Below are 15175 nucleotides of genomic sequence, written 5' to 3'. Positions count from 1 at the left end.
GTGTGTTGAGTGAATTATAGAAATTGTCTAAAAAATATTTTCGCCAATTATTCTCTGTGAGTATTGGTACCTTCTATCACTATCTTATTATATCTATTAAAAGTTATATTTTCACCTAACATTTATGAATTTTCATTTAAGCGTGCCCCAACAAATAGCCTGGCATTACTCAGGGGGCATTACTACAGGAGGCATTTCACAGGGGGCACGAATACTACTGGGGACATTACTACTGGGGGTATTACACAGGGGGCACTACTACTGGGGGCATTACTATTGGGGGCACTACTACAGGAGGCATTACTACAAGGGGCAGCACTCCTGGGGGCACTGCATAAGGGGCACCACTCCTGGGGGCACTGCATAAGAGGCACTACCACTACTGTGGGCCCTGCATAAAGGGCAGCACTACTGGGGGAACTGCATAAGGGGCACCACTACTGGGGTCACTGAATAAGGGGCACTATCACTGCTTGCACTGCATAAGGTTCACTACCACTACTGGGGGCACTGCATAAGGGGCACTACCATTACTGGGGCCACTGCATAAGGGGCACACTACCACTACTGGGGCCACTGAATAAGGGGTACTGCATAAGGGGCACCACTACTTGTGTCACTAAATAAGGGGCACCACTATTGGGGGCACTGAATAAGGGGCACTATCACTGTATGCACTGGATAAGGGGCACCACTGAGGGCACTGCATAAGGGGTACTACCACTACTGGGGCCACTGCATAAGGGGCATTACCACTACTGGGGCACTGCATAAGGGGTGCCACTACTGTGGGCACTGCATCAGAGGCACCACTACAATGGGGATTGCATTTGCATAAGGGGCACTACTGCTGTGGGCATTGTATAAGGGGCAATACTACTGTGGGCATTGTGTATAAAGGGCACAAATGTGGGCATTGTGTAAAAGGTCCACTGCTGTGTATCATACATGAATAAGGGACACTACTGCGTGGTGTAATGTGAATCGGGTGAATCAAAATTGTGCTACTGTGTAGTGTAATTTGAATTGGAAATACTATTGTGTGACCACGCCCCTTTCTTTTGAGTCCATGCCCTTTTTTTCTAACGGCGCACTCCCTTTTTTTTAGAAAAGCACCAAGGGGAGGGTAAGTTCCGCCTCTTCTCTAGGTCCACTTTAAGCACTGGTTATACCATAACTCTTAATGGTCTAATATAGTATTCCAAATAATAATTATGTATCAAACATAAGGGCAGATGGCATAATTCCGTCAATTAGTCGAATTCAATCAATGCGTACCCCAACTCACATCAGAACATATAATAGAAATCCCAAAAAGGTTTCTTTATTCTTCCCGCCCACTCAGTGATTCCAAATAGGTCTCCTCCAATCATACGTCATTGGTAAAGGCAGTAGAATAATGCGTACCCTACTTACGTATTATAGACGTAATGTTCTGCGTATAAAGGTTTCTTTCAATAGTCCCCTGGAAAATTCTTGAGATTTAGCCCCATATGGTGTCCCCTCATAAAAAAGAGGAATAGATTGTGTGGCTAAAAAGCTTTTTAATATGAAAAATACATATACAAAACAAAAATAACATAAATCCAAATAGGAAAACAAAAAAGTAAAAAAATATTAATGACCTGATGGCTGGAGGTGATATGGAGTCCACCACCACATCAAAGGAACAAATAAACGATAAAGTCCAATATTGTAGAAGATTCCTGTTAACCAACGCGTTTCGACCTGTCAACTGCAGGTCTTTTTCAAGGTATGAGGAATCTTACCCACACTAGGGCTTTATATACCCTGTGTCTCTAATTAATCCACTATAGATCCCGATCAATGTATTAGTTATACATACATATAAAAGTCTAAGCTTGTAAGGGTTAAGATACATGTTACTAGGTGGAATTCAATCAGGTGTAATAAATCACATAGAACTGCTGAACCAGATATCCTCCGGAAATGACGCATCCTGTGTGCCACTTAACTAAGTCCCCCTGGCTTCCGCCCACGCATGTATCACCAGCGTCCACTCATGGGTCACGCGGCATACACACTTGGTATCCGGCGGACATTGTACACGACTCACGTCGTTTCTGCCGCGAAACCGGAAGTCACATCACAAGAGCCTGACGTACTTCCGCTCCCAGGCGGAATAATACATAGTGTATGAAATGATGTCTCCATTTGCCAGGCATCCATATTGTAGCCCTAATGTTTCCAGTATTATGTATCCGGTTAAAAGCGTATATATAAAAGTTGCTCAACAATACAAAATAACTATATATGTAAAACATATAAAACATATATACCAATATTTGCATAAAAAAGCAATAAAAATTACAATAAAATTAGAATAAAAGAACTATGGGAAGCCAGGATATCTTAAGCAATATTGAATAATTTCTTAAAAGCCATATAATAGAACCAGCATGTAAAAATACATTAAATCAAAAGAACCTGATTATAGGAACTATTTAAGTTCAAAGTCTTGATTCAGACCACCAGGGATCAATGTTTTATATTGATATATCTTCATTTCCTCCCTGGCAATGGCTCCTATACTATCATTGGATCGTATGGATCCTTTAATTGTCCTAAGTCCCAAGAAGTTTTTTGTACGGGAGTCGCGTACAATGTCCGCCGGATACCACGTGTGTACGCCGCGTGACCCATGTGAGGACTCTGGTGATACACACGCGGCGGGCGGAAGCCAGAGGGACTTAGTTAAGTGGTGCACAGTTCAGCAGTTCTATGTGATTTATTACACCTGATTGAATTCCACCTAGGAACATGTATCTTAAGCCTTACAAGCTTAGGCTTTTATATGTATGTATAACTAATACATTGATTGGGATCTATAGTGGATTAATTAGAGACACAGGGTATATAAAGCCCTAGTGTGGGTAAGATTCCTCATACCTTGAAAAAGACCTGCAGTTGACAGGTTGAAACGCGTTGGTTAACAGGAATCTTCTACAATTTTGGACTTTATCATTTATTTGTTCCTTTGATGAGGTGGTGGACTCCATATCACCTCCAGCCATCAGGTCATCATTATTTGTTTACTTTTTTGTTTTCCTATTTGGATTTATGTTATTTTTGTTTTGTATATGTATTTTTCATATTAAAAAGCTTTTTAGCCACACAATCTATTCCTCTTTTTTATGAGGGGACACCATATGGGGCTAAATCTCAAGACTCTTCCGGGGGACTATTGAAAGAAACCTTTATACGCAGAACATTACGTCTTTAATACCTAAGTAGGGTACGCATTATTCTACTGCCTTTACCAATGACATGTGATTGGAGGAGACCTATTTGGAATCACTGAGTGGGCGTGAAGAATAAAGAAACCTTTTTGGGATTTCTATTATATGTTCTGATGTGAGTTGGGGTACGCATTGATTGAATTCGACTAATTGACAGAATTATGCCATCTGCCCTTATGTTTGATACATAATTATCATTTGGAATACTTTATTAGACCATTAAGACGGTCTCTCCTGTTTTTGCATTTTTCCCTTTATATGTGCCATCTGGACTAATCCCTGGAGACCCTAAGGACTATCTACAGAAAGTGATTTATGCGAGGACCTTTTCATCTCTTGAAAAAGATTGAGTATCTTTTCTTTTTTGCTCTACATTTTTTTGTATATCCAGCGCCACCTGGCAACACAATAACCTTTTTGTTACAATTGTATATTGGAATATAGTGAGTTTCCGTTTTTTTGTTATACCGGAGGCAGCAGGTTTTGCGCACCATTTATAATAGTACCTTTATTTTTCCTATACCATAACTCTTATTTTCTTCTTCAGGGTCCACAGAAACTACCTTGGGGACGTCCTAAAGCAGTTCCCTTAAGGGTGGGGATGCTCCTGAGCAGAAAGGCGAATCCACCGCCCAAAGGAAGCATCCTGGGAGGCAAAAGTATCAAATGCATAGAATTTGATAAAAGTGTGGACTGAAGACCAAGTCGTCGCCTTGCATAATTGTTCTGCAGAGGCGCCATGTCTAAACACCCTCGACAGTCCCACAGACCGAGTAGAATGTGCTGTCGCCATCTTTGGAACATGGCGATCAGCCGAAGTATACACATGAGAAATAGTCATATGCAGCTACCGAGCCAGAGTCTGCTTGTTAGCTGGCCAGCCTCATTTATGAAAGCCATATAACAGAAAAAATGCATCTGATTGTCTGATGGAATTGGTACGATCCACGTAGATACGAAGAGCTCAAACCACATTCAGTGAAGCTTCACCTACAAAAAGGCCAGAAGACAAAGTCTTGGACTACAATATCTTAATTTATATGAAGCTGGGACACCACCTTTGGAAGGTAACCTGCCCTTATACGGAGGACAGCTCTATTCTGATGGAAAATCAAAAATGGAGAGAGACATGAAAGTGCTGCCAAATCAGAAACTCTGCGAGCTGAGGAGATAGCGAGGAGACAAAGGGTCTTCACTGTCAACCATTTGAGGTCCACTTTGTCCAAAAGTTCAAAGGGGAAGCCTGCATCGCCCTGAGAACCAAGGATAAATCCAATGGTGCCACCAGAGGGACAAACGAAGGTTGCAGACAGAGAACACCCTGAAAAAATGTTTTAACATCTGGCAGAGTGGAAATTCTGCGCTGGAACCAAACTGACAATGCAGAAACCTGAACTCTTAAAGTAGCCAGACGAAGACTTAAGTCTAGTCCAGCCTGAAGAAAAGCAAGAACTCGGGAGATCCTCTGATGAAACCGCCGTGTCATAGTGCGGAGAAACGCGACAGCTGACCCGTGGAACGCAGGTGGAACGCAAACCGGAAGCCGGAAGCATAATACCGGAAGCAGCGGAGCGCTAGCAGCCAGCATGCAGCAGCGTGCAACAGCCTATTGATACACCGTGAGCGGTAAGAAGTGCCAGGACACAAGCACCTCCGGACCGCATGGTGCACACAGTATCTAGATGTCTAACAGCAGGCCACTATTGCAGAGCTTCCTCCCCCTGGGATTGGGATAGAGGTTAACTGCTGTACTGCAGCCCATTTTCCAATCTGGATGGATGGTAACAGTAGCAGTAACAGCATCCTAATTTGCATTATACTAGCTGTTTTTCATTTTTACACCAATTAGCTGTGATAAAGATCTCTTTTTTTATCTGCATACTAACTGGTCATGACTGGATACTAATACTAACAGCAATTAACGCATGCTTGCTGGCTGTGATTAACAACTGCATTGTACGCTTCGCTTCACATTGAAGTTAAATCTATTCAAGTATGAGTGATTTTATTCACCATTTTTGAGAAAATATATATTTTTTTAATTTTATTTAATATTTATTTATTTTTTATTTAATTAATTATCATTATACACTGTGAGCCGGATCTATGCTTTAGATTGTGGCAATAAGTCCTACTAATTATTCCATCTGTATTCAATGTATGATGAATTAAGTTTCAAATTGTATTATGTGCAATAAAATTAATATTCCTTAAACCAGCAGCCACTATTAGCGCTACCATTTCTTTCTTTTTAGTTGAGAACTCGGGAGACCCTGAAAACCCCAGGGTCATATTTTCTGTGGGATTACCAATGAAAAAATGAATGCCAAATCCTGTGATAGATGCGGGCTGAAGAAGGCTTCCTTCCGCTCAGCATCGTCTGGATCACAGAAGTAGAGAAACCTTTGGCCTTTAAGATGGAAGCCTCAAGAGCCATGCCGTCAAAGCCAACTGAGGTAAATCCGGATATAGGCAAGGACCCTGCACTAGCAAATCCGGGCGTAGAGGAAGTGGACTGTCTATGGATAGACATGTCAGATCGGTGAACCAATGTCTCCCGGGACAGGCAGGAGCTATTAGTATCATTCTGTCACCTTGATATTTAAACTTTCTGACGACCCTTGGCAGGAGGGAGATTGGAGGAAACAGGTATGCCAACCTGAAGTGTCACCTTACCGCCAACATGTCCACAAAGGTGGCTGAGGGGTACCTTGTTCTAGACCCGTACCTGGGGACCTTGTGATTGTGACGTGATGCCATAACGTCTAGGTACGGTAGTCCCCACTTGTCCACCAGGAGTTGAAAGACCTCTGGATGAAGAGCCCATTCTCCAGCATTTATGTACTGTTGACTTAGGAAGTCCGCTTCCTAGTTGAGGACTCCTGGGATGAATATTGCAGAGATTGCTTGAAGATGGCATTCTGCCCACAGCAGAATGTTCGCCACTTCCTTCATATTGATATAGGCCACTGCGGTCGCATTGTCAGACTGAATCTGGACAGGCCTGCCCTGAAGGAGGCCCTGCGCCAGAATGCACTGCACAAAGCTCCAAAATATTTATTGCTAAGTGAGCCCGCCACCTTCCCTGAAATGTGTGATGACCTGTCACCGCTCCCCATCCTCACAGACTTGCATCCATGGTGAGGAGTACCCAATCTGGGACCTATAACAGGCGACCCTTGTCCAAATGAGTCGTCTGCAGCCACCATGCGAGGGAGAGCCAAACCTCTGGCGAGATGCGGATAATATGAGACTTTATCCGATGATACTGACCAACCCAGTGGGACAGAATCTATTGTTGCAGGGACCTGGAGTGGAACTGGGCATAAGCCACCATGTCGAAGGTGGATACCAAGGAGCCCAGTACCTGCATTGCCAAGTGAACTGACACCTTCTGCTTGCAGAGTAGACTGCGCATACGAAATTGTAGTGCCGCAATCTTGTCCATTGGAAGGAGAATCTTTTGCCCCAAGGAATCCCCACAGCGCCCCCAAGTGCACCATCTCCTGAGTTATAGAAGGAGAAGACTTTTTCCAATTGATTATTCAGCCGTGCTCTTGTAAGCAGGCAATGGTCATTTGTAGATGACGTTGTAACACCTCCTGAGATTGTGCCAATATCAGGAGGTCATCCAAATATGGCAGTATCCTGATTCCCTGTCGTCTGAGATGAGCCGTCATGGCAGCCATTGTCTTGGTAAATACCTGAGGGGCTGTGGACAGACTGAAGAGTAGAGCCTGAAACTGGTAATGTTGCTAACCTACAGCAAACCTCAGAAACCCCTGGTGGGATCACGCAATAGGAACATGCAGATACGCATCCTGTAAGTCCAGGGAGACCATGAAATCTCCCCGTTTCATTGCCAGCATAATTGACCATAAGGTTTCCATACGGAACTTGGGCACATGGATGAACTTGTTGAGAGACCTCAGATTCAGAATAGGGCGATGTGACCCATTTGGTTTCTGAATCAAAAACAAATTTGATTAATAACCCCTTCCCTGTTGAGTCACAGGAATGGGGATTATAACTCCTGACCCCAGGAGGGCCTTAATAGCCTGACAGAGTCTGAAGGATGGGTTGTACCAATGAACCTCTGCTGGGGATGTCTCAGGAACGTGAGGGCATAACCCTGAGAAAACACTTTGCGAACCCAGATATCTGTAGTTGTGATGCCAAGCATGAGAAAACTGTAGAAGTCGGCCTCCAACCCCCAGACCCCCCAGGGGGAGGCCACCCCATCAAGCAGTGGGCTTTCCATCTGGCTTAGAAGCTGGATGTCTATTTGACCAAGATATTTTGGTCTGTGGTTTCTTGTGGGAACTACTCTGTCTAGAGAAAGACTGCCCCTTTGCACTACCCTGTGAGTGAAAGGACCGAACTGACAACTAGGGGTAGTCGTAGATGGTAACCCAGCAGATTTAAATGTTGCCAGAGAAGCCACAAAGGCAAAGATTCCAGGGCCTTCTTAGACCCCGTATCTGCCTTCCAGGTTCTTAGTCAAAGGGATCTCCGGGCTGCAACCACAGTTGCCGACACACTAGAGGCCAGGATACCTGCATCAATAACCGCTTCCCCCAGTGGCGTAACTAGGGTATTTGGAGCCTAGGGCAAATTTGAAAAGGGAGCAACCCCCCCCATGTGCACGCGCCCTCGGCGCGCGCGTCAAAAAACGGGCGTGGTCACTTAAAAATGGGGCGTGTCAACATGACACACCTCTTTATTTTTAAACTGAACATTCCTATCCATATGCACCTTAACCCCAGTAGTACCCCTTATACAGTACCCCCAGTATGCAGTTGTGGTCCCTCTCATGCAGGCCCATAGTAGTGCCCCTTATACTGTATCCCCAGTAGTGGTCCCTCTTATACAGCCCCCAATTAGTTCCCCTTACTCAGTACCCCCAGTAGTGGCCCCCCAAATGCAGTGCCCCACGTAGTGTTCCCCCTTATGCAGTGCCCCCAGTAGCAGTCCCCACAATGCAGTGCGCCCAGTAGCGGTATCCCCTTATGCAGTGCCCTTTTATATAGTGCCCCCAGCAGTAGTCCCCCCCATGCAGTTTTCCCAGTAGTGATATCCCCCCTATCTAGTGCCCCCTATAGTGGTCCCTGCAGTGCCCCTAGCAGTTACCGCCTTATATAGTGCCCCCAGCAGTAGTGTCCCCCCCCCCATGCAGTGCCCCCAGTAGTGGTCCCCCTGATGCAGGCTCCCAGTAGTGACCCCCCCTATGCAGTGGTGCCTGTAGTGGCCCTTCCTATTATTGCCCCCAGTAGTGGTCCCCCGAGTGCAGTGCCTCTAGTAATAGGCCCCTTTTAGAATGCCCCCAGTGGTAGTCCCCCCCCCAAGTAGTAGTCCCCAGTAGAGTAGCCCACCCCAGTAAAGGTCCTCCCAATGGCACCCCCAGTAGTAGCCACACCTCCCCCAGTAGAGGTCCCCCCAGTAGTAGCCAACCCCTCCCCCGTTGTGCAGATAGGTTTAAAAATAAATATATATAAAAATATACTTACCTGATTCCACGCTGCTCCTGCTCCTGTCCGCGATGCCGCTCCCGCCCTCCAGTCCGCCCGGGCTGGCGCGCTCAGCATTATGGGACTGACGTCATGACATCAGTCCCATTACCCACTGCAGGAGCCGGACGGAAGTCCGGCTCTTGCAGTGGGTGCTGCAGCAGTCAATGAGAGTCTATCTGACTCTCATTGGCTGCTGTTTAACACACGCATCGCCGCCAGCGCTGGCGGCGATGCGTGTGTTATGCACAGCCTGAGCCCGCCTCCTGGCGCTATTGGGCAAACGCTCAGGGGGAGGGAACGGGCTCAGGTGTGCAGCACAGGACCGGCGCTGGAAGCCTAGCACCGGTCCTGTGCAAATGTGTAGCGATGACCGCACTCATTGCGGTCGGTGCTACACTGGCTATCTAGGGCGGGCGGGCCGGTACCGTGGCCGTCGGCTCCCGCCCGCGCCGCCGGTCCAATAGCGCCCAGGGCACGAACCCCGCTCGCCCTGCCCTAGTTACGCCACTGGCTTCCCCAACATACACAGCTGCCTCTCGCATCTGACAGAGACAAGACAGCTGTTCTCTGGTAGCATCAGGCATGTTATCCTCCAAAGAGGTCGTCCATTCCTCCATAGCTTTGGCTACCCAGACCACAGACATAACTGGTCTGGTAATAGCTCCAGATACTGGAAACATTGATTTCAAATAATTTTCAAGTTTTCTGTAACCTCCTTTAGTGAGGATGTAGAAGGAATGGGTAATGTAGAGCACCTGGTCAATCTAGTAACATGAGCATCAACCGTTGGCGGAACTTCCCATGTGTTACATTCACCAAATGAAAATGGGTACCAAGAGGTTAATTCCTAGAAGCATGAAAATGACAGTCATCAGTTGCTCAGACTGAGGGAAATAATCTATTAGCCACCTTCTGATGCCTAAAGACCGGAGTCTTAGACTTCGGCGGAACCTCCTCTTCCTCTATACTTAGGACAGATCTAACCGCTCTCACCAGAGAGGGGACATCCACAGAGGATTGATGGTCTTCTTCCACTGAGTAGGAACCAGAATGCTGAGTATCAGAGTGCGATGAGGAGGCAGAGTCAGAATCCTGAGGCAACGTCTGAAGAGAACCTCTCTTATGCCCCTGCTTTACTCCCACTTGTCTATTTGCCTGCATTACCTGCTGCGAAGCAATAGACGGCAGCATACTCGGACTAGAGTGAGGAAAAGAATCAAACAAAAAGGGATTCATGGGGGACATATACATAGAAGGATGCAAATGCTGTGAATATCCCATAGCATGAGGCAGTACCATACCAAGAGCTCGTAATGATGCAGCCCTGACCACTAAATTTGACAAAACCTGAGACCAAGAGGCCACCCAGGGTGGTTCTTGTGCCAGTGCAGGTGCGCCTGATAGAAAAGGTGACTGTTTACAGCAGACACTACACAAAACATCTTGCACAAAATCCTGCTCTGACAGGCCTGCCAAACAGGATTTACATGACATAAGCCTCGGAGGCTCATCCTTCTCCTCTTTACCTTTAGAATAGCAATGTATAACAGGTATAAGATATAAATGCAATGTGACCCTCTTCACATATGTGAAAAACCCCACACACCTATTCAGGGGATGAGGAGAAACACAGTGATAAGATATATCTGACAATTTAAATAACGAAAGGCAGTATAAATACAGCAGCTAGCATTAAAGTCACATACAATGCATATATACATTCAAATGCTAATGCAAATGGACTCTGAATCAACTGACCAGCCCCACTGGGGTATTGGTAGGATATAGAGCTCTATATACTTGACCCAGGGGAGAGGTATACAGGGAGACAGATCAAAACTCTGAGCCCAACAGCTTACAGCAGTGCACCCAAGGCGGACTGCAAGCGTCTCACACACAAGGTGGTCAGAAGTAGCAGACGCGGGAATCCACATCGGAAGTTGGGTCTGGATTGGGGGAGGAGCGGCAGGGGGAGTGCCTATCTCCCCTAAACTGCAATTTTGACTGCACGGGTACGCTGACCTCACAGTGGCAGACGTTTACTAGTGCGCTCTAGTTCGTCTACCACCTGTCCCCGGCGACAGACGATATGGCACCGGCCACCTTAGTGAGGACATGCTGACGAGTCCTTCACCGGCAGCAGCCTCCGATGCATCTCCTACAGCGGAGGCCTGGACTGCATCCCACGATTCCCCGCAACGAGGAATTGCCTTACCTTACCATAAGACCCCAGCGATGCCGCTAGCTAAGCATTGCTGTGGTCCGCCAAAATCCCCAAGGCATATAGCGATACTGACGTTTGGCATTGGTGGAGGTAGGAGTCGCGGTACATGCGTCCTATACGGCGCCTATGTACCGCTAAACTCAGCAGTCTCAAAAGCAGTCCTGCTCTTATAACCGATGCGCCTGGATACTTGCCGCGCACCAAACAAAAAAACTGAATGCCTGTGGCTGGGGGGCAGGGTATATAGGGAGGAGGCCCTATGCATTCTGGGAGCTTCAAAGCTGTAGCTGTTTGGTGCATTGGATCACTCCAACTACATACCCCCAAGGTAGTTCCTGTGGACCCTATGGACCCTGAAGAAGAAATACAGCTTTCTGATGCCTATCCAATGGCTGGCTGTTGGGGGAGCACACAACGCTTCTCTGCATAGCAGAGCAACGAGTAAGCAGCTGTAGAATAGATGGTGTGCACATGCACACAGCATCTATTCTGAGTGTAGGGGGAGCCTGGGGGAAGCCCAGCATCTCGGAGAGCGCTGGACACCCCCCTACAGCGACATGAATGGGGGCGCAGCTCCGCTCCGCGGCCTTAAGTGCGCATGCGCAAAGCTGTGACTGCTTCTGTACATGCGCAAAGTAAAACCATTGCAATGATTATACCTTCGAATGGTTGCTGGATTTGATGTTAGAAGCTCGGCATCCATTCGATGCTGCCGGGCTTCCGATGTCCAGCCCTAGAGTGGCCTGGCAGTGTCTACTATAAGCCATAGCTATGCATTGCATGAAAGCAGAAGCACACTGATTGGTGAATGAGCAGTGCCAACCACCAATCAGAGCCAAGGAGGCCCCTCCCTTTCTCCCAACCTAGCTAGGTTTGCCCCTGTGGAGGGGTGGGGCATTTTATGTGTACTCCTTGTTGTGCAAAGTGGATACAGCTTTTTCCCAATTTGTACTCTCCAGTTGCACTTCGGCTCAGAAGCCCTTTACCCAGTACGAAAAAAAAATCTACACAGAAAAGTACCACTAAGAAAGTAAACGGCATAGTCCCATACTCTTACGATTAATTTAAGATGCAAATGAGATTAATCAGTATTTCAGTAGAAAAATATAAACTTTTAATGGTTCTAAATTAAAATGGTAGACAGTGACTTTGGAGGCGATGTTTACAGTTTTACAAACTCTCTATATACCCAGGTGCACTTATAGTTTGGAATGTGCTTCGTGAGAGAGAAAAGTAGGTGCACTGTGCACATGACATATAAATTTGCATCCAGTGCAGTGTAAAGATTATATATCCTATACTGTATGAGCAGAACATAGGAAGGGAAACATCACAGCTCATTTCCATAAAACACGCAGGAGAGAAAATGCAGCAGTCACAATCAGAATTCTTGTAGTGACATAGTTATTGTCATATTATTGCCATCATCAGCTAGGGATTTATTTTGTAAATAACATACACAAAGTAGGATAAGGTGGCGAGAAGTTTAATAAAAAATGGCTGATAGTTAAAAAGTCCTGGATCCTTCTGTTGGTGTCTGGATGGAAGATCAACAGTTATTAGATTGACAGTCAGTAGTTAAATATGGACAGAAGGTTGACTGACAAATGGATGACAGGGTTAACATGCTGACAGGTTCAAATGGTCAACACATTTTTTTAATGGTTTTTAAACAGCTTTAAAGTTAGGATTAGGCACTTGGGGGAGGGTTAGGGGTAATCCAGGGTTAGGTTTAGGCACTAGGGGGAGGGTTAGGTTTAGGCACTATGGGGAGGGTTACGGTTAGGCACTAGGGGGAGGGTTACGGTTAGGCACTAGGGGGAGGGTTACGGTTTGGCACTATGGGGAGGGTTAGGGTTCGGTTTAAATTACAAAAAAAAAAAACTGTTGACCATTTTTATGTCAACCTTTTAACTCTGTCGACCTTCTGCACTGGCAACCATTGGTCAGGCTCACCTTTTATCCCTGTTGACCTTTAGACCATGTCGACTGATTGTATGTCAAACAATTGACGGTCGATCTAATTACTGTTTATCCATTAAACCCCACCACTTATGTTACATAAACCCAAACGTTTACTGCTGTAAATTCGTTGGGTGCTGCTGCCGTACCAAGTAATCAGAGAAATAAAGTTTTCCACATTATCATCTAATTATTTTCAGTTCTAACAAATCAATTAACATAAAATTAATAAGCAGCGTTTTACATAAAAACATTTTTTGTTTTGTGGTTCATAAGAGAAGGGTGGTTATACATATAAGCTGGTACATCACCCTACTCCAAGTGAGCTAGTTCTCTATTCATGCTACATACTATGAGAACCTTACATTACAGTTCAGAATCAATGCAAAAAAATTGATTTGATCATTAATAAGCATATTTATTATTAGCCACACTGAGGGATTTACCTATATAGCACAGCTATGACAAACACAGCGATGTGAAGCAAACACCCCACTACTGCCCCCAAGGGAGGAAGGAGAGAATCTGGATACAGAGGGGCACCGTGGGCTCTGCCACTGCCCATGCCTCCTAAAGGGTAAACAGCGGGTTATGGATTTCCCAACCTGCTCCAGAAGGGATCAGAATCTTCCTCTCTTTCAGAGTCCTGGGCAGGATCCCTGCTGCTTAATATCTTGGAGTAAAGGAATTGAGCAGCAAAATTCATAATTTGTTTCCACTTTGTCCCTTTTCTCAATTTGTTGCCCCCTCCAATAGGTAGTGTAGTCACCCCACCGTTTGTGGGGCAATTTACTGCAGTTCTTTGCCTTTAAGCTCAGATCAGAGGACACTTGCAGGCGTAGAGGGTGTCTGAGTGTTGGCCCCTTCTATATATAGAGATTACAGCACATGCCAACCTGTCCCTGCCAATTCTACTCACACTTCGGATTATAGAGGACTTTGAAGATGGAGAATTGGCTAAGTCCCTTAGAGGCTTAGCGACTATCTCTTTGCTACATCACTGCCCCAGGTCATTATAGGGCTGGGATTAATCCCATTACTGAAAGGAAATATACAGTAAATTATTGCTGCAAAACTAGTCATCTCAATTCAAATATAAACCTAGACATGCAATCATATTTAGAAATAACCATTTGTAGATTGTGGTGCTTCATAATACAGTTTTCAAGAAACCAAAATAAGTTTCAGATTGAAGATTGTTTTTCTTCCTCTTATGTTTAGGTTCCAATATGAGCTGAATATACTATAGATGAAAGCTTTACTACAGCGGCAGAACATGAAAATCACAGAATGCAATATAATACATTAGTTTCATTATACTTTTAATTGTAAAATGCAGATAGCAGGTTCCACTCACTCACTTCCTCATTGAATGCTACTGCATGGGTAATCATTATATGCTGCAGAATATATCTATGCTACATAGATAAAGAATGATGATGACTAGGGCAAATATTTTCTGAAACACTGTAAAGAGATCATTACTAAAAGCACGTCACCCTTGGTTCTAGTGAATCTTGCAATCAAATTTCCCCATGGGGAACATAAATACAGTTGCATAGTCTGGCTATTTTAAGCCAGAAAATAATTTCACCATGAAATAAAGAGGATGGTGAGTAGTGGGGATTGGTACAAAGTATGTGGGTATGGGAATGTGGTAAACTGGATAGCTGCTGCTGCAGGAATGTACATAACTTTGTTGTTGCATACTGATGTTACCTGCAGATGAAAAGCCACAGCAGAGCCAAGTGAGCAGCATTCTGAGTGTGGAAGGAGAGGATACTGATGGTGGAAGGAGAGGAGGTGGATTGGTAAAGTAGAGGAGGAGCATGGGGAAAGAGTGCAGGACGGTGGGGGAAGAATAGGAGAAGGATGGAGGATGAGGAGTATACTGAGAGGAGAAAAGAATTAGGAAAGGATATGAGTATGGGGGAAAGAGGGCAGGAGTATGGAGAGAGGGGAGTAGGAGAAGGATGGGGAAGAGGATGAAGAATATGGGGGAAGGAGATGAGGAGTATGAGGGAAAAAGGGCAGGAGGATGAGGTAAGGGATTAAGGAGAAGGATGGGGGAAGGGAAGGAGATGCGGGAGGGTTAGAAGGATTGAGAAGAAGAGGAGGAGCATGGAAGAAAGAGGGCAGGAGGATGGGAGGAGAAGGGAGGTCAGAAGGATGAGGGAATGAGAGGAGACAGATGGGTAAAATAGAGGAGGAGCATGGAG

At 45.5% G+C, this 15175-nt stretch overlaps 1 protein-coding gene across 5 annotated transcripts in view; it reads right to left on the bottom strand.

Moving 5' to 3' along the window:
* LOC148477692 (uncharacterized) overlaps window positions 1-13781 on the bottom strand; it is an 81533-nt gene extending 67752 nt beyond the window's left edge. For 3 of the 5 annotated variants that reach the window (XM_088456337.1, XM_088456340.1, XM_088456342.1), the window contains exon 1: window positions 13403-13628. In XM_088456337.1, coding sequence (XP_088312463.1) covers window positions 13403-13521 — 119 coding nt within the window. In that variant the 5' untranslated portion in view covers window positions 13522-13628. Of the gene's footprint in view, window positions 1-13402 lie in introns of all 5 variants that reach the window. The other 2 variants (XM_088456339.1, XM_088456341.1) reach the window with 1 other exon arrangement.
* Window positions 13782-15175: the final 1394 nt, after the last annotated feature.

The sequence above is a fragment of the Taudactylus pleione genome, unplaced genomic scaffold (genome assembly GCF_031769625.1).
Source record: "Taudactylus pleione unplaced genomic scaffold, aTauple2 ptg000699l, whole genome shotgun sequence".
In the NCBI taxonomy this organism is placed as follows: domain Eukaryota; kingdom Metazoa; phylum Chordata; class Amphibia; order Anura; family Myobatrachidae; genus Taudactylus; species Taudactylus pleione.
This window is presented reverse-complemented; position numbering and strand designations above follow the sequence as displayed.